This window comes from Sorex araneus, chromosome X, assembly GCF_027595985.1.
Source record: "Sorex araneus isolate mSorAra2 chromosome X, mSorAra2.pri, whole genome shotgun sequence".
NCBI lineage: Eukaryota > Metazoa > Chordata > Mammalia > Eulipotyphla > Soricidae > Sorex > Sorex araneus.
The window spans coordinates 316,787,969-316,813,967 of NC_073313.1; the positions used below are offsets into that span (position 1 = coordinate 316,787,969).

At 52.2% G+C, this 25,999-nt stretch overlaps 1 protein-coding gene across 1 annotated transcript; it reads right to left on the reverse strand.

The window, feature by feature from the left end:
• Window positions 1-12,708: 12,708 nt before the first annotated feature.
• On the reverse strand, window positions 12,709-25,985 carry TMEM127 (transmembrane protein 127). The gene is made up of 4 exons (XM_004609234.2): window positions 25,830-25,985; window positions 25,103-25,408; window positions 15,737-15,901; window positions 12,709-15,027 (listed from the first exon to the last, which is right to left on the reverse strand). The coding sequence occupies exons 2-4, from the start codon at window positions 25,344-25,346 to the stop codon at window positions 14,720-14,722; spliced, it is 717 nt and encodes a 238-aa protein (XP_004609291.1). The 5' UTR covers window positions 25,347-25,408; window positions 25,830-25,985; the 3' UTR covers window positions 12,709-14,719.
• Window positions 25,986-25,999: the final 14 nt, after the last annotated feature.

Sequence of the window (25,999 nt, forward strand, 5' to 3'; positions counted from 1 at the left end):
TCCAAGCATCCTTTACTTGGTGGTCCCTTCTCTCTGAGCTGCCTTTTCCCCCAGCATGTGAGGCCGGCTTCCAAGCCATCCAGCAATCCTCCTGGTCCTTATCTCTACTATCCTTGGGTGTTAGTCTCCCATTCTGTTACATTATATTCCTAAACGCTCCCTGTAAAGCCAGGGATGCCCTCGGGCACTCAGTTACCATCTCATGCCCATCCCTAGTAACAAAACTCCTGGGGGACACTAGGTACCCCCCCCACGTGCTTTACCTAAAAATGCTGTAAGGATTGGAAGGGGCAATGCGTTCAGAAAACTGACTTTTAGGGCTGGAGAGGGTGTACGGTGGGGAAGGCACTTGCCTTGCACAAGGAAAACAGTGTGCCAGGAGTACCACTGGGTGTGGCCCAAAACAAAATAGAAAACTGACTCATTGCATCTATTCATCCACTTTTAGATAATTTCAAATAAAAAAATGTCTACCCAGGGGCTGGAGCGATAGCACAGCGTGTAGGGCGATTGCCTTGAATGTAGCCAATCGGGGTTTGATTCCCAGCATCCCAGATTGTCCCCCAAGCACTGCCAGGAGTAGTTCCTGAGTGCATGAGCCAGGAGTAACCCCTGTGTAACGCCGGGTGTGACCCAAGAAGAAAAAAAAAAGTTTCCCCAAAGGGAGAGTGAAGAGCTATGCTTCACTGCAAGCCAAAATAGCCAAAATTTTGATTCAACCCAATCATGGACAACTTTGTAACTGTGTATTTCTTGGTGAGTCAATAAATAAAGATGTGCTACGTAAGGGCAAAAAAATATTTTCTTTAATCCATTCTGTTCACACCCTCTGATAGCTGGTTTTGATGGTACGTTCCCCCCCTGAGAGCAGGTATGGAGAAAAGGGTCAGTAACAACAGGCTTTCTCCAGAGGTGGTAGAATCACAGGACGTGGTGAGGGAAGAGTTGGAACTTTCCAACTTACCTTGATTAAAATCAGCTCCTCTACATGATCCTTTTTCTGTCTGTGATCGAAACTGTTCTCAGAACACCAGCTGAGCCCCTCTGATCTGCTGGGGTTCCCCCTCTCTACCCCATCTCTAGGGCGCCTTTCCCTCAGGACATAACACAAAGCAAAGGACTCATTGCATTGTGTTCTGTCCTTTGTGTTATGTAACAGTGGCACCTCACCTGTAATCCACTGGCTCAATCACATTTTGTGCCATCTAGAAGATGCCAGACTAAACAGAAGAAATGGCCCATGACCATAGTTGAGGTTTCCATGTAGAGCTCTTACCCACTAAAAGAGCTTCCTACCGATGGTCACACCTCCCTCCCTGGGAACAGAAAGCATCCAATGACAAGCTAATGCACATGTATAAAGGCTTCGTCCCCTGCCCCAATTCAGGATAACACAAAAGGCTGTATTAGTTTCAGAACCCAATGGGGATCTTCTGAGAACTTTGGCAAAAACACTCCCTCTGACAGACATAGAAGGACTGCATTTGTGGAATATAAAGTAACAGAATGGGAGACTAACACCCAAGGATAGTAGAGATAAGGACCAGGAGGATTGCTGGATGGCTTGGAAGCCTGCCTCACATGCTGGGGGAAAAGGCAGCTCAGAGAGAAGGAACCACCAAGTAAAGGATGCTTGGAGGGCCCGCTCAGGATGGGAGATGTGTGCTGAAAATAAACTATAGACCTAACATGATGGCCACTTAATACCTGTATTGTAAACCACAACACCCAAAAGGAGAGAGAGTAAAAGGGCGCCTGCCACAGAGGCGGGGGGTGGGGGGTATGGGGGTTGTGGGAGAGATCCTGGGAATATTGGTGGTGGTGAATGAGCACTGGTGGAGGGATGGGTGCTCGATTGTTGTATGACTGAAACGTAAGCACGAAAGTTTGTAAGTCTTTAACTTTACCTCATGGTGATTCATTAATAAATAAAATATTTTTTAAAAAAACTCTCCCTCTGACCAAGGCTGCTTCCTTCCCTATTTCCACAGGTCTGGAACCTAGAGCATCTCCAGCAGCTCATGCTAATTCTCCCCTCAGAGTCTGCTGCCAAGGGAACACACATGAAGCAGGCTGCTTCTGAACGTGTGTCACTTTGTTGAGAATCCATATAGAGAAGGTCGGAGGCTTGCTCTCTGCCAGAACACCACAGTGCCCCTCACCAACCATCCTCTGGTGTCCCTTGTCTTCTGTCCTACCGTTCCTCATGGCCTGCAGTTCAGACCCCAGACTGAACTGAGATGATAATGAGATGATCACTGGGATGATAATCTCTCCCATTTTAGGGATCTAGCAGAGCACCCGTTTATTATCTTAGCAGTAGCACTGTAGCACTGTCGTCCCGTTGTTCATCGATTTGCTTGAGCAGGACTTGTTGTTACTGTTTTTGGCATATCGAATACACCACGGGTAGCTTGCCAGGCTCTGCCGTGCGGGCAGGATACTCTCAGTAGCTTGCCGGGCTCTCCAAGAGGGATGGAGGAATTGAACCCAGGTCAGCCGCGTGCAAGGCAAACGCCCCGCCCACTGTGCTATTGCTCTTAGCAGCAGCTGTGTAGAAGTAATCTTTCAGACATTGCACTTAAGAATAGGCATTCCCATGGGGCTGGAGCAATAGCACAGCGGGTAGGGCATTTGCCTTGCACGCGGCCAATCCCCCGGGTTCGATTCCCAGCATCCCATATGGTCCCCTGAGCACCGCCAGGGGTAATTCCTGAGTGCAGAGCCAGGAGCAACCCCTGTGCATCGCCGGGTGTGACCCAAAAAGCAAAAAAAAAAAAAAAAAGAATAGGCATTCCCAGAGGGTTAAATGAACTAAATAAATAGGGCTAGCATGGTAGCACAACGGTATCTGAACGGTATCACTTTTTTTTTCACACGGCAGACTCAGGTTTGATCCTCGGTATGCCAAAAGGTTCTCCGAGGGCAGAGCCAGCCCTGAGCACCGCCTGGTGTAGCCCCAAAACAAACAAAAAGAAACAAATAGAAATTGGGATTAGCCTCAATACCCAGGCCTTGTTGCCTTTTCCTTAAATTATTTAGAAAATAAGTTGAGTCTAGTGTAGTTCCTTTGCTCCATCTGTTAAGCTAAAACCAGCAGTAAATGCTTTGCTTTAAAAAAAAATGTGAATGTAATCCAAAGCACTATTCATCTATTATTCAGAATAGAAAGTGCTTACAATACTCATTCACTTGCTCATTAGTATGTGAAATCTCTATAGCAAGCAATTTCCCCTAATTCACAACCTGCAAACAATTGCTGAAAGCATCTGGTGTCATAAAGGGACTGCAAGTTCAAAGAGAGCTCAGATCAACTCTTCTCCAACCCAGATAAGAATCCCTGGTGAGGGCCAGAGCAGTGTTACAATGGGTAGGGCACTTTCCTTGCAGGTGACTGACTCATGTTCGATGCTGGCACCATGCATGGTTTCCCTGAGCCCTGCCAGGAGTGATCCCTGAGCACAGAGTCTAGTGGTAAGTCCTACGTACCACTGGGTGTGGCCCAAAAACAAAGAATTCCTGACTAGAGTCCTCTTCAGGCAGCCTCCCACCAATACCCCATTACAGGGGCAAAGCCTCCCTGCCGCATGCAGGTATAAGTTGCCCTGTTTTCATACCAGGATGTTGTTGCTCTGGAACCCAGGAAGTGAAGTGAAGTACACACCTCTGATGTAGGCAGGATAGGGAAGGCTCCCCTCCCAAGGCAATGGCAAAAGCCAACCTTGCAGAAAACAGGAAAAACAGGAACTAAGAAGGCTTATTTGAGCAGCAACGGACCCTGAGGAGATTGGACCCCTCCCCATGAAGGAAATTCCTCAAATACCCTAACTTTAGTGATTCAGCCCAAAGAAGACCATCACTGCTCCCAATCTCCCTGGTAACCTCCTTAGCAATGGACTTTTACCTAGGAAGAAGCCCCACATGGGGACAGGTTGGAGAAACCCTATAAAAGACACCTTGAACGGGGCTGGAGTGACAGCATAGTGGATAGGGCGTTTGCCTTGCACACGGCCGACCCGGGTTCAATTCCCAGCATCCCACATGGTCCCCCGAGCACCGCCAGGAGTTACTCCTAAGTGCAGAGCCAGGAGTTAACCCCTGGCACGCATATGCTGCCTGAGCCCATGTGCTTCTTGCGCCCACGTGGCGCCTGAGCACATGTGTCGCCCGCATCTCCCCTCTTCAGATGTGTACTTTCATGCTTTCGTGTCTAATGCTGGGATGTGTGTAGGGGCTCTCTCCACCCTTGAAGAAGCCCATGTTCTCTTGAGCGTGTTAATCTCTCTCTTTCATCCTCTCTCCCTCCACACCTTAAAAACCTCCAAATAAAAAATCTGCTTGTCTACTCCTGAAATTCTTTTCTGCAAGTGAATTCTTTTCTGCAAGAAACCCCGAAAACCCTGGGTAAGGCCTGGGACTGCCTCTCCTTTCCTGCAAAGAGCAAATCCTCGCCCCAGCCTGAGTCTGTGGCTCCCCGAGAAATTGGGTGGTGGGGATCAACTCCCGTGCCTAGAAGACCAAGTGGACTTCAGGTGTGGCCTGACGGCCACCTGGTGGGGCTGCGGGCGAGCAGGGGGTCATCGCAGACTTTCCCAGTCCTAGTCTTCCCAAGCAGGACCCGGGTGGCAGAGGCGGAGTGGGAAACGGTGACCGTTTTTCTTTCCTCACGACTTATGTGAGCTACCCGTGGGGTCCACCAACATCACCTCCTACTGCTTCCTCTCCTGGGGGCAGTGATTTTCTGCCTCAGTTTAGGGGAATATTATCTCTTCAGCCTCATCCAGTTCACAAAGGGAGGGAGCCAATAGCAGAGGCTTACTCAAAATAGATCTTGTTGCAATGCAGCGGGTACAAAGGGACCAACCGAGCTGCAGCTTGGAGTATGTCGGTAAGAGATGCCCAACTGTGTTTGAGCAAGTCCAAACCCAAATCCCAAAGTCTAAAGAGTCACTACAGCACCCCAGGCCAGAAGGCAATCGAGGCAGTTTATTAAAGCCAAGGTCGGAACACATTCATAGGGAGATGAAGAGAAGCTGCGTCATTCCCTCTCTACAATACCTATATCATCTGTTAGTGGGAAACGGTTGGACCACCCAGCTGTGCTCAGAACTTCCTCTGTGCAGGTTTGGTGCTCAGCAATCAGCCCTGGTGGAGCTTGAGGACCGTATGTGGTATTGGATATTGAACCCAGGTCAGCTTCATTCAAGACAAGCTCCCTACCTGCTATACTTTCTGGTCCCAGGAAGCTGCATCTAAAGTGTTGCTCTTGGGGCTGGAGCGATAGCACAGCGGGTAGGGCATTTGCCTTGCATGCGGCCGATCCAGGTTCGAGTCTCAGCATCCCATATGGTCCCCCGAGCACTGCCAGGAGTAATTTCTGAGTGCATGAGCCAGGAGTAACCCCTGTGCATTGCCAGGTGTGACCCAAAAGGCAAAAAAAAAAAAAAAATTAAAAAAAAAAGTGTTGCTCTTTGGTCCCTTCTGCTTAGGACCTAGACATACCCATCTGACAGGCCTTTAGAATCCTTACCTTTCCCCGTCCCTGTTTAGGGAGCCCTACTAGGGGCTCACATCTGTTTATTTACTTTGTGTCGGGGAAAGTAAGAGAGAACTATGATAGGTAGGGGAGGAGGAAACATCACGTGGTGCTCAGGGATCACTCTTGGCAGGCCTGGGGGTACCATATGGTTGTCGAGGATTGAGCTCGGGTGGCTGCATGCAAGCCAAGTGCTCTACCCGCCGTATGCCCCCTCTTCATCTCTGGAGTCAGCTGCCTGCAGGGTGCAGACCTACTGCTCTTGCTGTAGGCTCTACCTGAACAGGGACCAAGTGACAGGAGACTTTGAGCTAGTGCTGTCATGACTCGGTTGGCTAGCATAACTCTTTAAGGGGTTCGCATCAGCAGTCCACTTAGCAGACCAAACCCTATCCCTGACCCAGACTCTGTCAGTAATAAAGGGGCTGCCTTGGCCTTCGGCCGCCAGCTCTTTACTTCTCTGGGCCCTCACAGAGTCGATCAAATACCTTTCCTGGCTCTCTGGCTGTTCTTTTTTATTTTAGTTTGCATGGCATTTGGGGGTATATCTCTACATTTGTGGAGTGTGCTCACAGTCATTATTTAGGTAACAGCCTTATTTCTTTACTAGCTGATATCTAAGAGAAGAGTCAGCTAGACAGGCAAAGAAGAATGAAGGGAATAACTTTCGGAGGACCAGGAAGCAGTGACAGTGCCCAGTGATGAGTGTGTGAATGGGGGTTGGACAATGGCTGTCAAAAGCCCAAGAGACAAGCCCGACTGCAGGGCAGCTGAGAGCTCAGGATTCAAGGCACCCTCATCTACACTGCCAGGAGACATTTGCATTTCAGCTCTTCAATATTCATTCCCACATTTTTTCTCTTTTTACTAACAATACTTTGATTTTCCTTTTCCTGGAACCATCTCTCATCCGTGTGATTCTCATCCCAGCATCAGGGCAGATAACCCAGCCTGGCCAATTAGAGCTTTGAATCTTCCCGGCCACTGTGGACTCATTTCAGAACAAGATCAGTTCAGGTTGGTCTAATCAGAGTGAACCCTGGGTCATTTGTAAACTGCCAGGGACACTGTCAAGGTCATCCAGTTGCTCATCAATTTGTTCGAGTGGGTACCAGAAATGTCTCTCATTGTGAAACTTATTGTTACTGTTTTTGGCATATCGAATACGCCACGGGTAGTTTGCCAGGCTCTGCTGTGCGGGTGCGATACTCTCGGTGGCTTGCCGGGCTCTCCGAGGGGGGTGGAGGAATCAAACACGGGTCGGCTGCAAGAAAGGCAAACGCCCTACCTCTGTGCTATGACTCCAGCCCAGGGACAATTGCCAGGGACAATTCAACAAAATAATTTTTATTTGTACTCTGAAAGAAGCCTGAAGCTTAACAGTCCCCTAACCACCAAGGGGAAAACTTGGCTGAGAAATGGAGCCAGAATCTGGAAGGGAGCTGGGGGACAAAGAGCGGTGTTCTCAGTCCTAGCCTGTTTTCCTACTGTAGCCCCTTCTGACCCTGCTTTCTTCCTGTGCTCCCCTTCCTCCTACAGGGTGGCTCCCTAGCCTCAGGCTAGCCCCTCTCATGTGATTTTTCACCTGCAGCCTTGTTGGAACACCCTGGCAGTCCACAGGGACCCACATGACCACAGTTAAGAAATGCCAATCTAGAGTACCACTGGAGCTCCTGAATTCACTCTATTCTTTGACTTGATATTTTGCCGAGAAAGTTCTTCTTGGCATGAACGATTTTAGCTTTTTTTTTTTTAAAAAAAAAAAGACATTTGCTGCTAAAAATATACTAATATACCCTAAAGTATGATCAGAAAAGATGGGGTTGGAGCAATAGTACAGTGGGTAGGGCGCTTGCCTTGCATGCCACTGACCTGGGTTTGATCCCCAGTGCCCTGCATGGTCCCCCGAGCCTACCAGGAGTGATCCCTGAGTGCAGTCAGGAGTAAGCCCTGAGCACTGCCAGGTGTGGCCCAAATATTTTTTTAAAAAGATCAGAAAAGAGGTTTCAGGCTGGCAAGGTACAAAGATCCACCAGGTAAAGCACTTGTCATGCACATGGCTGACCTGAGACCCCTAATGTTCCTCAGAGTACCACCAGGAATGACCTCTGAGCACAGAGCCAGGACTTACTCCTAAGCACAGCTGAATGTGATACAAAAAATAACACCCTCCCCACCATAGACACGCTATACCACCTTGATATTCTGCTCTGTAAGAATTGCTCTAGCTACACACACACACACACACACACACACACACACACACACACATTCTTTGGAGAAATCTTTTTTTTTTTTTGCTTTTTGGGTCACGCCCAGCAATGCACAGGAGTTACTCCTGACTCGGCACTCAGGAATTACCCCTGGAGGTGCTCAGGGGACCAAATGGGATGCTGGGAATCAAATCCGGGTCGACCACATGCAAGGCAAACGCCCAACCCGTTGTGCTATCGCTCCAGCCCCTGGAAAAATGTCTTTTAAAATTCTTTGTCCACTTTAAAGTTGTCTTTGGGGGGGGCACACCTGGGGTGCTGGGGACCAGATGGGATACCCAGTGAGCACCCTGCCCACTGTACTATCTATCTAGCTCTCCAGCCCTGGATTGGCTTTTTTCATTTTTTGGATCACACCAGCAGTGTTCAGAGCTTACTCCTGGCTCTACTCTCAGGGATTACTCCTGAAAGTGCTCAGCGGATCATATGTGATTTTGCATAGTGAACGCAGGTCAGCCCAGTGCAAGGCAAGGCTACACCCACTGCAGGGATGAAAGTATCTTTGCCACGCTGAGAACTGAACCAAAGGGCTTCACACATGCAAATCAGGGCCCTTCCACCAAACTACAGTCCTGGCCCAAGGAATGGATTTCCTTATTTGCTTATTTTTGGTTTTGGGGCTACACCCTGAGTAGCTCAGGAGCTACTCCCTGCTCAGTGGGGGACACTCCCGACTATGCCTGAGGACCATGCAGTGCCAGGGATAGGACTCAGACCTCCCACATGCAAAACATGGTACAGCCTGTTGAACTAGCTTCCAGCTCAAAAGCACTCTTTTGGGGATGGAGCGATAGCACAGCGGGTAGGGCGTTTGCCTTGCATGCAGTCGACCCGGGTTTGATTCCCAGCATCCCATATAGTCCCCTGAGCACCACCAGGAGTAATTCCTGAGTGCATGAGCCAGGAGTAACCCCTGAGCATTGCCGGGTGTGACCCAAAAAGACAAAAAAAAGTACTCTTGTTTTTGAGCAGATAGCGGAATTGAGTCAAGACTTTATTTAAGGAAAGGTAAAGGAGAAGAAAGTAAGGCAGGGAAGCTCCTTGATTATGGAAGGAATCTAAAGTCCTAAAAGTGGGATTCCCAACTTTTACTTAAAAAAAATTTCTTTTTTTGGTCACAGCAGTGGTGCTCTGGGCTTACTCCTGGCTCTGTGCTCAGAAATCTCTTCAGGGCAGAGGGCGGAGTGACCATATGGGATGCTAGGGATCAAACTGCGTTGGCTGTGTGCAAGGCAAGCTCCCTGTCCCCTGTACTATTACTCTGGCCTTAAGTTTTTTAGAGGTTACATAACTCGAGGGAAACTACATTATCTTCTCATGCATTTCAGATTACTATTTGATTCTTTTCCCTAGAGCTGTTGACTTTTTTTTTTTTTTTTTTTTGCTTTTTTGGGTCACACCCGGCGATGCACAGGGGTCACTCCTCCTGGCTCTGCACTACAGGAATAATCCCTGGCGGTGCTCAGGGGACCATATGGGATGCTGAGAATTGAACCCAGGTCGGCCGCATGCAAGGCAAACGCCCTACCCGCTGTGCTATCAGTCCAGCCCCGAGAGATGTTGACTTTTCTTCCAATCTTTCAGCTACTTAGGAAGAATTGGGCCAGCTCCATTTTTTTTTTTTTTTTTTTTGGCCATACCCAATAATCCTTAGAGATTGTTCCTGGCAGTTTCAAGGACTAAGCCTGGGCCTCTTGAATGCCAAGCATGTCCTCAATTTACTGAACTTTCACTCTAACCCTTAACATCCTGTTTGTTTTATTTTGGGGCCAGTAGTGCTCGGGGTTTTCTCGGAGACCTGGGCTTGCTGGAGATTGAACCTGGGTCAGCAGGGTGTAAGGCAAGCACCTTACCCACTATACTATCTCTCCAGTCCCCCTCGACATCTTTCTTAAGTATGTAGATCCAGAGACTGGAGAGAGATTACAGGAGTAAGACACCTTTTACACAACTGACCCAGGTTCTATCCTGGGCATCAGTGATCTATCGAGCACCACAGGGAGTAATTCTGTGCACAGAGCCAGGAGTAATCCCTGAGCACTGTTGGATCTGGTCTCCAAACCTCCACCTACAAAAAAAGAGAAAGTTTAGGGACCAGAGAGATCATGCAGCAGGTAGGGCACTACCTGAGTTTGATTAGCAAACTCAGCCAACCTGAGTTTGATTCTCAGGACCCCGTATGGTCCCCCAAACCCTGCCAGGAGTGATTCCTGAGCACATCTGGGTGTGTCCCCCTCCCAAACAAAAAGGAGGCGTGATCCTCATATTTGGCATGAACCTCGTATTTGGTGACTATTTTCACCACCTTTGAGATTTTTGAGCCCATAAAACAGAGATGTGGAGAAGACATACTGTCTTCATGTCATCATATTTTAATCTCTGGGGATCCAGCCAAGATCCCTTTCAGCTCTGGGAAACAATTAATTCCATTGATGGCGCACATTTGTGTCTTGCAGCTCCAAGTGTTCTAGCCAGAACTTTGGCATTCTGGGTCCTTGTGGGCTGGGCCCATTTACTGAATCTTCTCCACTGGGCATCACACCCACTCAGAATACCAACTCAGTGTTTCCCAAAGCCTGTCCCTTTCATTCACATTGCATCGTGGTCTCACAAAAGCGCAAGTCAGGCCTCTTGTCCTTCATGAGGCCTCAATAGATCAGAGTTCCTTTTCCCCAACAGATGGATTAGACAGGTGGCTCCTGAGGACATTAATATGTGTTCATGACTATATCCTCCATAAAGCACATTGCATCCAATATATTTAGTGAGTGAATGTTGCTGGGACTGGAGCAATAGCACAGAGGGCAGGGTGTTTGCCTTGCACGCGGCCGACCTGGGTTCAATTCCTCCATCCCTCTTGGAGAGCCCGGCAAGCTACCGAGTATCCCGCCCACAAAGCAGAGCCTGGCAAGCTACCCGTGGTCTATTTGATATGCCAAAAACGTTAACAGTAACATGTCTCTCAATGGAGACATTACTGGTTCCCGCTCAAGCAAATCAATGAACAACAATCTGGGTGAAAGGTAAAGCCAAACAGGCGGCTAGAGGGTCTTGCTAGGCCTTCCCAAGACGAAATGGTCTCTTATAGTCTCTTATGGTGCTAGGTGCCATGTAGATACATGTGGGCTGATGGGCTTCTATCCTTGACACGTTAGGAAGTCCCTCACCACTCACTCCATCGTTTCCCCACACAAGTCCTCTTCCCAGAGACCAGTAACGTTTCACCTGAGGATTGCCTCACCCTCTATAGCCCATGTCTTAATTCTGTTTTGTTTTTGTTTTTTTGCTTTTTGGGTCACACCTGGCGATGCACAGGGGTCATTCCTGGTTCTGCACTCAGGAATTACCCCTGGCGGTGCTCAGGGGACCATATGGGATGCTGGGAATCGAACCCGGGTCGGCCGCAGTGCAAGGCAAATGCCCTACCCGCTGTGCTATTGCTCTAGCCCCCCGTGTCTTAATTCTGAATCCTTAGCAAAGTGCCTTCATTTCATATAGACCCCGGGAGAGTTTCCCCCTCTCTGCGCTTCCCAATCCCCATTCTGTCAAATGCCATTTTGCCATTTCTGTCAAAAAATACAGGCAATGAGAAAAAAACCTAGAAAAGCGAGGACCATCAATCTATTCGTTCCTTTGTTTCTCCTGTTAGGGCCTGTGCTGGTAACTCAGTGCTTCAGAGGGACAGCATGGGTGACTCGTTACCTACAAATGTTCCCTAGTCATCCTAAGGAAATGACCCTCCCCAGAGACCTTTCCCAGATCCCCAAGGTTCTCCTTGCCACCTTTCACCTTCTGGAACTTCTCCTGTGTGTGTGTTTCCAGGCGTGGTTGCTTGGCTCTTCCTTCCAGTGCCAGTCTGCCATCATGTGATGGGCCAGCAAGGCTTGGGCTCCCTCCTAACACTTGGCTGAGACCTTGGGTTCTGGGCCAACTGTGTCTGTGCCTTTCCTGCTGTTCCCGCCTCTCAGGTTTCCCACTGCCTGAACTCTCTGCCTCTCTGGTGCCAGACTGACCTGCCTTCACATGGTCACTGGGCATTAGAACCAACCTGGGTTCTTCTCTCTCCTTAAAGTCCAGAGCTCCCCCGGATGTTTTGTGCCTTCAGTGAGCCTCCTCACCTAACCTCACACCACTTCTTGGCCACCAGTTGTGCTTGTGTTGCCGTCCAGTCAGCAGGCACACTCTCACCTCCAGACACTCCCCATGGCTGATGCCATCTCTCAGGCTTCCCCCCTGCACAGCACTTCCCCGGCTGTCCCCTAGGCCTCTTACCTCCTTCTACCTTTTCTTTGCTTTTTCCTTTTGGTTTTGGGGCCACACCCAGTGATGTTCAGGGATCACTCACGGCAGGCTCGGGGGACTATATGGGGGTACTGGGGATCAAACCTGGGTCAGGTGTATGCAAGGCAAGAATCTTAGCCACTATCACTGTCACTGCCGAGTCCTTCACTCTGCCTTTTCATGTACAAATCCACTTACTGAACTAACATAAAATTCTTGGGAGACAGGTCAACACACTTCCCTCATGACACCGTTCGCAAAATAGGGGCTCTTGTAAGTGTTGGAAATCTGGGGCATGTGCTTTGCCAATTGCTGGCACTGTACGGTCACCTGAGCAGGAGCAGGAGCAACCCTCCTGCACAGATCCAAGTAACTCTCTTAAACTTAATTAAAAAATTAATTTTGGGGCCAGAGCTAGAGTATAACAGGTAGGGTGCGTCTTGCATGTGGCGAACCTGGGCTCAATCCCCAGCACCCCAGATGGTCTCCTGAGCACTGCCAGGTGTGACCCAAAAACAAAACAAAAAGTAAACAATCAAAAAATTAATTTCTCCTTCCTAAGAGTAAGTGGCTATACCAAATGAGGGAAACTGTGACCCAAAAATGACAGGAAGCCAGTGGCATTTACATTCTTGTTTGTGGTCTTTTTGTTTTGTTCTGCTTTTTAAATTTTTTTTCCTAGAAAAAAAAAAAACACAACCGGGGGATTTATATGACAAAGTCTTAGTGTTAGGATGGCAGGGAAAGAGAAAGGAAGGCCAGAGGCATGGGGAAGCTAATAAAAAGTGGGTTCCGAGGGGTTCACAGGGCCATGCCAGGGCCTCAGGAGATGACGGGTCACTCTGACACGTGTTCAGTGCTGGTCACCCTCTTGGACACCCACGGTCGGAGAGAGAGTTGGCCCAGACGAACTCGGACAGACAGAAGACAAGACTCAATTCAACTCCTTGGCTCTGGCTCAGGTACCACACAGCTGTCCTTCTTGCCAAAGAGAAGAGTCAGAAGCAGGTGAGTCCCCGCCCAGGTCACACTTTGGCATCACAGTGAGCTCCAGATGGCTGGTCGCTCCTGTGCGGACATGGTCTTCACCACACACACGTCTGTCCAGCAGACCCAGGCAGCCTGGCTGAAGAAGATGAGGAGCATGACATTTCCCAACTAGCCACAACTTGGCAGGAGGGGCTGTTCTCCAGTCACCTGCTCTCTGCTGCCTCGGAGGCCTTGGGGAGTCGATGGCTGTTGCCTTCAGCACTGGACGCTGATCCCAAAGCAGCTTGGCCATCTGGGTCCATACCTCACTCTCAGGTTTCTCTTGTGTTACGACCCAGATCTCCAGGGCGGGAAGTCAGCCCGACCCAGAGCCACGTGTGGCCCACAGGATAGCCAGGGTGATGGCTGGGCAAGAAAGAGCGGCACACTGTAAGGCCAGAGAACATTCAAGAAGGGGGGGAGAGGCATGCAGTAAGCTGTTGTCCCGCGTCACAGTCTCAGGGACGCCCTGAGCCTCAAGGACACAGCCAGGAACACGGATGTGACTGGGTGGCTCTGACACCCATGGGAAGGGGCCCTGCCGGCTGTGGTTTCGACATGGAGAGTGCGGGTGCCCGTGTTCCTGCGGGAGGGCCAGGTCCCATCGGTGCCACAGTCCTGAGGAGCACCATGCTGGCCAGCCAGCCAGGCCACAGTCCTCAGCCCCTCTGGGGACGGGGCTCTGGGTCCACAGGAAGGCCCCTGGGAGCCGGGGTACAGTGGGGTTAGGGAAGAGGGCTGCATTCTGCTGGGAGAAGTTCTGGGAGGAATGTGCAGGGGCTGGAAGGAGCAATGGCCACAAACAATGCCGAGCCAAAAGGAATGGGAGAAATATCTGAGAAACGACAGCAGTCCTGTCCCTAGTTTAAAGAGAGTATTTGTTGCTGTCGCTGGGTTGGCTTTTCCTTTGAAAACCACTCTCGTTCTAAAAGGTGAAGGGGCCAGGGAGCTGGAGCCCCAACACTCTGGTCCTTTGTGGGGACCAGGAGGCCTCAGGCCAGGCCTAGTGCTCTCCTTGCCAGGGCTCCAGCCACCCAACGGTTCTGCTCCCCCCAAGCAAATCCTTCTCCCCCTAAAACCAGAACACACGTGGTGGGGACGTCCAGAGACTAAAGTGCAGAGAAGTCCACAGAGTGGGTGGTCCCCTGAAAAGGGATAGGGCGGGGGTAGGGGAGGCTGCAGGGGTCAGCCCAGAGCTACAGCTAGGGATGGGACCTTGACCCTCAAGGACAGGAGCCTGCGAGGCACAGTCCTTGCTGCCTGGGGCTGTTCACGGTTAGCAGCTCCCCAGGGAAGGGCCTGGTCTCAAAGATACGGCCCCTGACGACAGAACACTGTGTGATCACCCCTGGCTGGTAATGACTCAGTGACTGAAGGAGAGAAGGTGGCAAGAGGGTGACTGCATGATATAAAACTGCTGAATCCCCGGAGCTGTGTGCTGGCCCCAGTGCACACGAACCTCACGGCGAAGTCTGTCCTGGGGCAAGTCTGGTGACGAGAGTCAGGGTCCTACTGGTGAGGCCTGCTGGGGCAGGAGTGCCTCTGGAAGTGGGCGAGGGGGGGGGCCCCCCAAGGAAGCAGGCGCCCCCCGGTGGTGGCTTTAGGGCGTGTAGGCCGGGGGCGGCTGAAACTGGTTGATGACCTCATACTCTGCGGGGTAGGGCTCGTTCTCCTCCATCTCCGAGAGCAGCTCCAGGGCCTGCTCCTCCTCCTCCGTGGGGTAGTGGCGCAGGAGGTTGGCCGCCGTGGCCAGGATGGACGCGCCGCCAGCTCCTGCCACCAGGTAGAAGCTAACGGCGAAGGTGACGTACACCTGGGATCCATGGTACTTCTTATGTTGCTGCTGCAGGGCCAGGATGAGTTCAGAAGCCCAGTAAGAAAAGCCGATGACAGTGGCACACTGCAGGACTGGAGACACGAGGGACAGTGGGAAAAGGGGTGAGCAGGCTGCCTGGACCCACAGCAGCTGACCACCCAAGCCCCTGTCTCAAAGGCATCACTCAGCCACGGGATTCTGGGAGTCTGGGGCCCGGGGTCGGGACAGACACTGGCACCCTGCACCCCCAGGCCAGTTGGCCAGTCCATTTTATCCACGTGGGGACTGGAGTACTACGGCTGCGTGAAGCTGGCAGGTGGCTGAAAGCAAGAGACAAGGTCATGCGACCTGAGCCCTGGAGTTGGCGCCACCACAGGTCAAATCGACACTCCAGCCCCATCCTGAGAGAGAGGGGGGATCATGCACAAGTAGAGGAAGTTGGTCCACAGCAGGGCAGAGGGGAGTGGAGGAGAATCTGATGAGACTGTGCGCTTCAGGGGACACGGCTGGAACACCCAGGTCCTTCCTTGTTCCAGGACCCAAGAGCCCAGCCAGAGGAGCTTCAAGCCCCGTGCTTAGAGACCCAAGACTTCTCGGGTGATTCGGACAAAATCCCCTTCCCTGCTGCTGTGCAAGTAGCGCGGAGTCCGGGCAGGCGACACCAGCCAGCTGCCAGCACAGCCCCTGCTCTAGGAGGGGGATGAACATGTGGACAAGTTTCTGCTTCTGCGCCAAGGAATCCCTCTGTCCTCACCTGCCTGACCTCCGGCAGCCCCCTTCCCCGCCAGCCAGCTGACTTACCTGTGAGGATGTGGGCAAAGGCATAGCGACGGGTGATCTTCAGGGCCGGGTGTTTGGGCCCAAAGACATCAAGAAGGAATGCAGAGAGACTACACAGGATGCCCAGGAAGCAGAAGGCAGCGATGACCCGGAGGAGCAACACTGTCTGTGGATTCATGCAGAATTCTGCAACGGGAGAACCACATTCAGGACCCAGGTAGCACCTGGTGGGAGCTTCCTCCTCTCCACCATAGTCTGGGGGAACCAGAGAAACAGTCTCGCTCCTGCAGAGGAGGTGAGATGCCGCTGTCTCACAGAACAGGCACCCGGCCTTCCTCCCTTTCAATGAGGCCAGGCTAGAGGCCCTGGTCAGCGATCAGGAGTACAGTGTTGCTTGCCATTCAGATGTGAGGCCCGGGTTGGATCTCTGGAAATACACACACACACACACACACACACACACACACACACACACACACACACACACACACACACACACGTGCGAAAACCAAAACTCAGAAAGCAAGACTAGGCACACACACACATACACAAAAACCAAAACCCAGAAAGCAAGACTAGGTGTGCGTGCACGTGTACACACACACACACACACACACACACACACACACATACACACACACACACACACACACACACACACACACACACGAAAACCAAAACCCAGAAAGCAAGACTAGGCGAAATGCAGGACTGTGTTCATTTGCATGTGCTGTGTGGTTCTAGCCAGAGCTGCAGACCCTGACAGTTCCTCAGCAAGCTCACCCATTGTTCTCAAGCAGGCTTTGGGCAGGCAGGAAATGCCTTCTGGCTTCACTGAGGACACAGCTGGGGGAAACTAAGGCCAGAGGCTAATTAATGTCAATTTTCGAGCCAGCCACTTGCTCATTCCTTTTTGTCTAAGCTCTAGTTCTGGCAAATGTTTCATTCCAGAGGGCACTAAACAGACAAGCAAAGATGACAGACTGGACCTTCACCTTTACTTTGGCTCCCTCCCTGAGGCCCACTAAAACGAAACTGAACAGTTTTTGTTGTTGGTTTTTTTTTTTTTTTTTTTTTCATTTTTGGGGCCTACACTCTATTGTGCTCAGGGCTTATCCTGGCGCTGTGCTCGAGAATTACTCCTGGAGGTGCTCGGGGGGCCACCTGGAGTGCAGAGATTTGAATCCCATTGGCCACATGGAAGGCAAGTGCCCTATGTGCTGTACTATTGTTCCAACCCCAAAAACTTTATTTTTAGATGAATAAAACAAACAAACAAACAAACAAACAAAAATAAGCCCACATAAAGCTGAGAGGGGCAAAACAAAATTCTGAAAATTGGATATAATATGATTTGGCACTGTCTCAAATAGACTTGAGACCAGGGGTGCAGGTGTGAGTGGGGACCTACAGGTCAGAGGCACAAAATCTGAGGAGCACCTAGGTTTACACCACAAAGGCCTAAAAAGTCCAGACCTTGATAGCACCAAATATCTTTTATAAGAAGGGCAAAGGGACTGGGGAGAAGGCTGAAAGGGCGGGACCACAAGCTTTGCATGTGGGTGCCCCAGGTTTGACCTCAAGTACTGCAAGGGTTCAAAGAGCAATGCTGGAAGTGATCCCAGGCACCCCGGGGCACCCAACAGACAGAGAAAACAAGTGAGTACAAACAACATGAACCTGCACCTTTGAAGAGGGAGCAAGCCCAGTATGCAAGCAAAGGTCAGGACACCGGGGCAGGGGAGAGCCCAGGAGGCGAAAGGGCGAAAGCGACCAGTGTTTCCTGGAATAGACAGCACTGTCTCTGGTGTCTATGCAGTCACAGCATCCAGCATCAAGGCTGACCTGGAAAGATGTCAACTGACTTAAGAAGTTCTGGAAAGAGTCGGTGAGATCTCAAAGTCCCTTCCAAGTCCCGATCTCAGGCTGAGGTGGGGGTGAGGAGCGATAGTACGGCAGTTAGGGCACTGGCCTTGCATGTGGCCAACCGGGATTCAATCCCTGGCACTCCATATGGTTCCCGAGGACCGCCAGAAATAATTCCTGAGCACAGAGCCAGGATAAGACCTGAGCACAATGGAGTGCGCCCCCCAAAACAAACAAACAAACAAACAACAAACACTCCAACAAAATAATCACTCTCTAGACCAGTGGTTATCCACTTTTTGCTCCTCTAAGCACTGGCCTACAGATAGATGACTATTGAAAACCAGCGTGTTAAGCACCAATAGTTTTTTTTCTTTTCCCTTTTTTTTTTCTTTTTGGGTCACACCGGCGACACATGGGGTCACTCCTGGCTGTGCGCTCAGAAATTACCCCTGGCAGTGCTCAGGGGACCATACAGGATGCTGGGAATCGAACCCAGGTTGGCCGCGTGCAAAGCAAACACCCTACCTACTGTGCTATCGCTCCAGCCCCTTCTTTTCCCTTTTTTGGGGGGAAGGGGGCATACCCAGTGATGCACAGGAGTAACTCCTGGCTCTGCACTCAGGAATTACTCCTAGCAGTGCTTGTGGAACCATATGTGATGCCAGGGGTTGAATCTGGGTTGGCCTTATGCAGGGCAGGTAAGTGCCTACCTGCTTGCTGTATTATCACTCCAGCTCCAACAGCTTTCATATGGGCCAGCAGGCAAGGTATACTGACCAGTACTGACCCCCAGATCAGTGGCTGAAAACCACTGTTCTGAAGCACTGCAGAGTTAGCTGGGTGTTGGGTGAAAGAATTTCCCCCGCCCCCAGTGACTGTACATTCTGGATCTGTAGCAGGACCTGGGAACATGGGCTTTTCCACACAGCCACCGTCATTCCCATGCAGGTGAGTTGATCCTGGACCTACAGGAAGGTGGAATGACAAAAACCTGAAGCTGGGGCCGGAGAGAGTATGCGGGTAGGGCACTTGCTTTGCATGCAGTCAACCTGGATTCAATTCATAGCACCCAATGGGGTCTCCCAAGTCTCATCAGGAGTGATCTCTGAGCACAAAGCCAGGACTAAGCCCTGAGCACCCCCGGTTGTGACCCAAAATAAAACCTGAGGACAACGAAACAGACTCAGAGCAACACACCTTGCAGCATGGGGTGGTGAGCAGCTGCCCGTCTCAGGGAAGCAGTCTGGCCCCGAGGCCTGGCTGGCACAGCATGCATCCTTCCCTCGGGAGCAGCGTGCCAGGCCCACACACCCTCTCAACCCGGCTTCAGGTCATCCACCAAGTGGCCCTCAGAGCCGTGTCTCACCCTCCAGTCAACTGACCACCTGCCTGGGCTCTTAACATCCATCATGGAGCAGCTGACAGCAGGAGACCCGACTGAGTTTTAGCTCTGCAGCCTTCACTTGCTGCAGCCCCACAGAGCCAGTGCTGTGTGCTGAGTCTAGGGGCTTCTTTGAAAGAAAAGTCCCTAGTGGGCTGGGAAGATGGCTCAAAGGGTCGGGGCACACGTCTGGCATGCACAAGGCCCCAAGGTCAATTCTTGATACTTCAGAGACCTTTGAAATACCCACTGGGTAGTGCTCTAGTGTTCCTCAGAACTGCTGGGACCAAGTACTGAAACCTCAGCCCACAAGCTGGACTGAATATTGTTAGAGTAGCCCCTGAGACCCCTGAACATGGTCGAGAGCTCCCCCGCGTAAAAGACTAAGTTTTCAATAACAATGTAATTTTTTTATTTTTTAAAACTATTGTTCTGTTTTGTTTGGGGCGACACCCCACTGTGCTCAGGGCTTACTCCTGTCTCTGTGCTCAGGAGGATATATATGGTGTTTGGGGGACCATATGTGGTGCCAAGGATTCTATATAAGAGATGTATACAAAAAAACACATCTTTTGTTTGTTTGTTTTAGGGCTACACCTGGTTGTGCTCAGGGATCACTCTTGGTAGGGCTCAGGAGACCATACATGATGCTGGGGAGTTGAACAGGGTCGGCCATGCGCATGGCAGGTGCCCTACCTGCTCTGCATCCCCTCATCCTCCCCCCTGCCAAAGTACATCTTTTTAAATTAATTTATTTATGTGAGTTTGTTGTTGTTGTTGCTTTGGGGCCATACCCAGCAGTGCTCAGGGCCTACTCCTGGCTCAGTGCTCAGGGATCACCCCAGGCACGGCTTGGGGAACCATACGGGATGCTTAGGATCCAACCCAGGTCAGCCACGTACAAGACAAAGGCCCTACCCATCTACTATAACTCTGGCACGTAATACACTTCTTTTAATACTAGGGAGGAAGTGCTTGGGATAAAAAGCCTCAAAGAGACCATCCCTCCCCTCCAGAGGTCAACAGACTTGGCAGTTTCTGGTGCACTCTCCAGAATAACCTGCGGGCATAGCTGCCTTAAATGTTGTCTTTGTCAAGTGCTGAGAATGTGGCTCAAGTGGTGGAGTAGTTCTGTGGCACCTAGTGGCACGTTAGAGGCACTAGGTTCCCTCTCTGGCCCAGCAAGCCCCTCACCCCAGCACCCTAAAGCTAGGTTCTAGAGGCCCCTGCAACAATAAAGAAAGGGCCATTTTAAAAAGTGATTGGAAAGACAGGAGAGGCTAAGGGGCTGGCCTCCTCTTATTTGTAGAGCCACATCCAGCGATGCTCAGGGGTTACTCCTGGATTCTGCACCCAGGAATCACTCCTGGCAGTGCTCAGGGGACCATATATGGTGCTGGGGGCTGAACCTGATACAATGCATGCAAGACAAGTGCCCTATCCACTGTACTATTGCTCCAGCCCCAAAGGAGGTTGCCTTGCATGTGATCAATCGAGAACCACAAAAGCTCTCTTGAGCCCTGCCAGGAGTGATCCCTCAGTACAGTCAGGAATCAGCCCTGTGCACTAATGGGTCTGAGTACATTCATCACCCCCACACCCAAAACAAGTGACCTCGGGGATGCTTCCCTGTACTCTGGGGATCCTCGCGCAGGTCCAATGAGAGGCAGAAGCTCCAGGAGGTTCAGTAGCAGAGCCAGACTCCAAATCCTGGCCAGGCCCCCTGTGTGGCGCTCTTGAAACCACCAAGCACCAGTATGCACTGTTCAATGTTTCCCGGATGGACCAGTCAGTCCAGCCCTAATAGCTGTGTTGGAGCAAAGGGTTACCAGCTGACCAGGAAAGGGACCAGCACTGCCCTCAAGCCGACCAAGGGCTGCCACTACTAAGCAACACGGGGCGCAGGCTGGGACCACTGGGCAGACCTGCTCGGCGTGGCTGAAGTCTTGGCAACTATCTGAGCCTGAAGACCCCACAAAGGGACGTCTTGGCCCCAAGCCCGAGACACAGCCCGAGGGCAGGTCCTTCATCTGCCAGCAGTTCTGTCCTCAGGCACCAAAGGAAAGCACTGCAGCAGCCCCTGTCCCCACTCACAGGGACCATCGGCAACATTCAAACTGTGGAGACCATCCTTGCCGGCCCTCCAAGGAGCAGTAGAAACCACTGGGTGACCCACCGGAAGCTTCTTCTTGGATCAACCACATTTCTGGACATTTCATAGCATCTTAACCCTTATACTGTCTCTCTGGCCCACACCACATGATTTTTAAACCCAAATTTAAATATACACTATATGTCAGTGTGACTGCCTTTCTCTAACCCCCAAGTAGTGAGTAAAGCCTCAGCTTTGGCAGAAGCCAAACATGCACTTCCCTTGGAGTGATGCCAACAGGCACCCCAGGAGAACTGCCCTATACCCCTGCTGGCCTTTCTTCAGAAGGCCTGGGGCATGGAGAGGTCAGCAGTGGGTCTAGATGTCTCCCCTGGGGGTCTCAGTGTCCCTCTCCCTGCCCAGACATCAGTGTGTCAGGGAGCACAAAGCCTTGAGAGGGCTGTGAGAGCAACAAGGAGCCTGCCTTTTCTGGAGCCCAGTGTTTGAGAACTAGCACCCCTGTCCTTTCCTCTCCTGGGGGCAGTGCCTGCGGCCGCTGGGGTCAATGGACTCTGGTCTACACTGCATGCCTGCCCCTCCAGTCACTAGGGAAGAAGCCAGCGGCTATGTAACAGGATCCCCAGGCACTGACTTTGCCCAAGGTCACTGGTGAGTCACTGGGCTGGGTCTTGTTTGGAAGGCCCTGGCTCTTCCGGTCTACCTGCCTGTGACTTCGCCAGCTCTTCAGCTCCCCACACCACCTCCGACCCTCCCTGGACATGCAAGTCACAGGCATGGCCCTCGGCTCCTTCTCAGCACTCATCCACAGGTCCATCTGCGCAGCCTGTCTCCTCAGGTGGTGGTGGGGGGGGGCGGGGGGTACCTGATTGGGATCCAACAGGGCCCTCCAGTACCTGGCCAGGTCATCACCACACACAGCAAAGGGCCAGCCCCCCTGCCTCTGCAGACAGGCCTGGCAGCATGTGGACATGCCAGCAGCATCAGTCATACCCCTCCGGCTCTCTGGGCCTCCCTGGAAAAGCCTCAATCTCTCTGTGGTTTGTTGTCGTCACCTGACTTCCTCATTCCCCGAAGATGCTTCCCGAGGCTGCTGCCTGCTGCCCTTCCTTGGCTGACCACACTCAGAGGCAGACAGAAACAGAGGCTCAGAAAGGACGATTACCTGGTGCTACTACAGTCTGAGCATTATTCTGGGACCACAGCCCTGAATGAAGAGCTGTGTGAGAAGCAGGCCCATACACACAGCCCCCAGTGGAAGAATCTGGGAATCACTTTTTTTTTTTGGGGGGGTGGTTTCAACCAGCTGTGTCCAGGGCTTATTCCTGGATCTCAGCTCAGGGATCATGCCTGGTGGGCTGGGGGGAACCATTTGGGTACACGGGATCAAATACCAATAGGCCATGTGCTGTATCCGCTGTACTATTTCATGGACCCCAGAATTTGGAAACCTAAGCTGATCTGTCGTTGCTAAAGCCTTCCCGGCCCTGCAATGATGGTTTGGCCTTTGAATCACCGGCTAAAGACTGAACACAGATGCAACTGGGAATGAAACATACAGCTTTGACGATTCTTATCAGAAAAACTCAACTAGAATGGGGACTGAGCCTTGGGCCACTCTATTCAAGGAAGGAGTGAAAAAGGAGACCAGAAAGGACCATGCTTGGCTTAGTGTCTGTGTCACGCAGATCTGCCGTGTGCCCTGAGCAAGTTCCACGGTCGCCCTGAGCCAGAAGTGTCTGTCAAGTGTGAGGCTGATGGCAAAACCTTCCAATTAATAGCGTGCCCCAAAAGAAAGGGAAACTGAGTCTGCTGTGTGCCTGTCCAAAGCGTGCCAGTCCAGGCAGTGCATGGCGTCTGCTTCCTCCAGAGAAGGGGAACTTCCAGGTTTCCAAATAGGCCTGACAATGAGCCTGGAGGTCCAGTAAGCACAGCTGGAAGGGGACAACATGTCTGAAGGCCCAAGGGGCACCGAAGAACAATGGAGACAAAGGACAGAAAGAATCAAACTCTTGTCCATCTTCTGTGATGCTCCAGGCCCTCCACCACCTCCCTGTACTCTATGATCGCACAGGTGATGTTCCTGGTTTGTGAGATGGCCACCAGCAGGCAGAGAGAAGCTCAGTGACAGAGCACCACATTGTCCGTGTGCAGGCAACACGCCTTTACAAAGTCCCAATCTGGCCGGAGTTAGTTTAGAGATGGTAAACAACAATGGAGAACTTGCACAAGAACTTGTTCTTATGCTTAACATATTTTTCACGAGAAGGCATGTGACAGCGGGGTCACTGACAGTACACTCCCAAGGACAAGAAACTGAGACGAGGGCCAGGAGCCATAGCACAGCAGGGAAGATGCTTGTCCTGTATGTAGCTGACTGGGGTTTGACCCCTGGAGCCCCAGATGGTCTCCAGAGGCCCACCAGGAATGAGTCCTGAGTACCGCCCCAAACCCCAAAATAAAAAGAAACTGAAACTGAAATGGAGGGAAGAGATGAAGGGAAGCTCAGTTATGCCTCCCCAAGCTGTGTGCTCTTGAGGGGCCACTTGTCTCAGCCACAGATCCCTGGACTCTGATACAAAGACCTGCCATCACAATTGCCTCTCTCAACCCCAGGAATTCTGGGGGCCTCCCTTGAGAGCAGCTGAAGTGAGGAGCATCCTGGTGCTCTCTGGGTGAGCGGGAAGCACCAAATACTTGGGAGACAGAGATACCAGGGGATAACTGCAAAGGTCTGGATGCAGGATGGAGGGGTGGCGGCTGTCCTTCAAAGGACAGTAAGGACCTGAGTGTGCAAGGACAGGGGAATGTGCTAAGGGAAAAAATAACATCCAGCCTCCAATCCACCGTGGTGGCCTTTACCCAACAACCCCACGCTGGAGAAAAGGCTGCATGTCATGAAGCCACATGCTGGGATTTACTGCTGATTTAATGAACCAACTCATCAAAGGCATTAACACAATGAATCTGGTAGCCAAGCAGGGGCTCCCAATCTGTTTTCCACAAAATTCTCCTAGAGCCACAAAAATGCAAAAGCAGGAGGGGAAAGGCAACCACAGGCCATGGGGACAGTATTTCCCAGCCAGCCCTGCAGAAATAATCTATAATCTGAGGTACAGGAAACTTGACCTTTTCACCAAATCCCCCCACCCCCTGCATAGATCTTTAAAGGGGACAACATGAAACTGCCTGACTTCTGGAACACATCATGGATAGAAGGTGGCAAAGAGAAAATACAAAGGCCTTCAAGATCAGCTCAAAAGACCTTGGGGGTGATGACAGCGTTGCTATGGTCTCTATGGTGTCCACTGATTATATTGGGGGGGGGGGGGTCGAGGTCAAAGGAAGATAGTGCAGTCCTGCCGTGAGAAATCAATCACCCTATCTTTTCCTTCCTGGAAACACAGCTGAGTAGGATGAGCTTTGCAGATCTCTGGGACCATCCTCGCTCGGGAAACCCCATCACTGCCCCTTCCTCTTTTCAGTGCCTCCCTGACCGGGAAGGATGAAGATCAGTTGAGCAACCTTAGCTCAGCAGTGTCATCTGATCCAATACCAGGACCCATTCTCAGTGGTTTTACCGAAACTGATGTCTGCGTTAGGCTCCTTTTTTCTCCAACAACAACAAAATCCCATTAGCACAGTTGTCAAAAATATCTTTTCAACTGTAACCATTCCAAATTCCTTTTTCTCCTCTAGTCAAGCTGTCCCAAAGAAACCTCACTGCGTCTCAGAGGCTCCTTAGCAGGAGGCAGCTAACGCGGAGCTCCGCACCCTTATCTCTCCTCCACGGACAGCGCCCTTCCTCCGGCAGAATCCTAAAATAGCAGCAGTCCGGATTAGCACTGGCGTGTGGAGTAGGTGCTTGGCTGAATAACAGCAGAATTAATGACAGGTCGGACCCCAAACAGAGCCACCTGCTGGGCACGGACCGGGGCTGTTCGCTGCAAGCTCCGCGCCAGCCCGCACAGTCCCCGGCCCCGCGCTGCCGCCGCCGCCGCCGCCGCCGCCGCGGCGCTGCTCTCACCTTTCAGCAAGTCCGGGTGCACGTAGCCCAGCACGTCGGAGACTCCCAGCTCCTGGCGGGAACAGGTGCCCCCGTGGATGTGCAGCCAGGCGGGCTCGGCGAGGGCGGTGCACAGCGCCGTGATGGACAGGGCGCCCGGGAGCGCCGAGGCCAGGCTGCGCTCCGGCTGCTTGGGCAGGGCGCTGCCTCCCGGGCTCCTCCGCCGGCGCCCGCCGGGCAGCCCTGCGCCTCCGGGGGCGTACATGCCCAGGGCCCCCCGCCGTCGCTGCGCCGCCGCCGCTGGTGGTCGCCGGGCTCAGAGCCTGCCTGTCGCGGGGAGAAGAGCAAGGAGCTGGGTTTGCCCGGGGAAGCCGGCGCAGGACAATCGGCGCTGACACCGGAGGACGAGGGGCGGGACCTGGAGCCGAGGGGGGCCGGCGAGGCTGCAGGGCTTTGGGGGGCGGGGACCGGGTTCCTGGAATGAGGCTGCGGAGGTGCAGCAGGAGGGAGGACCCCGAGGAAGCAGGAGTCCCGCTGGGACCTGGGGTGAGCAGGGTGGGGTGCAGAGGAACGGAGGTTTCGGTGGCTGGAGGGGGAGAGACCTGGAGCCCCGGACTCGGCCAGAGAGAGCGGAGGGGCGGAGGACCCAGCTGGGCCGCGGGGCTCGGGACCCGGGTTCTGGGGAAGGCGCTCTGGGGTGCGACCTCCACGGATAAAGGACTCGGCCCACGCCGCCCCTTTGCCTCACCGGTCAGCAGGCCTCAGGCTGAACTGGCAACGCTCCGTCCTGTCACAGAGCCCCCAGCAGCTGGAGGCCGGCGATCGCAGGCCCAATCTCGCAACGCCCGGACCGACCCGGGCCGACCCACTTCCGGCTTCCTCTAGCTCTGACTCCGCCCCCTCCGGCTCCCCGCCCCG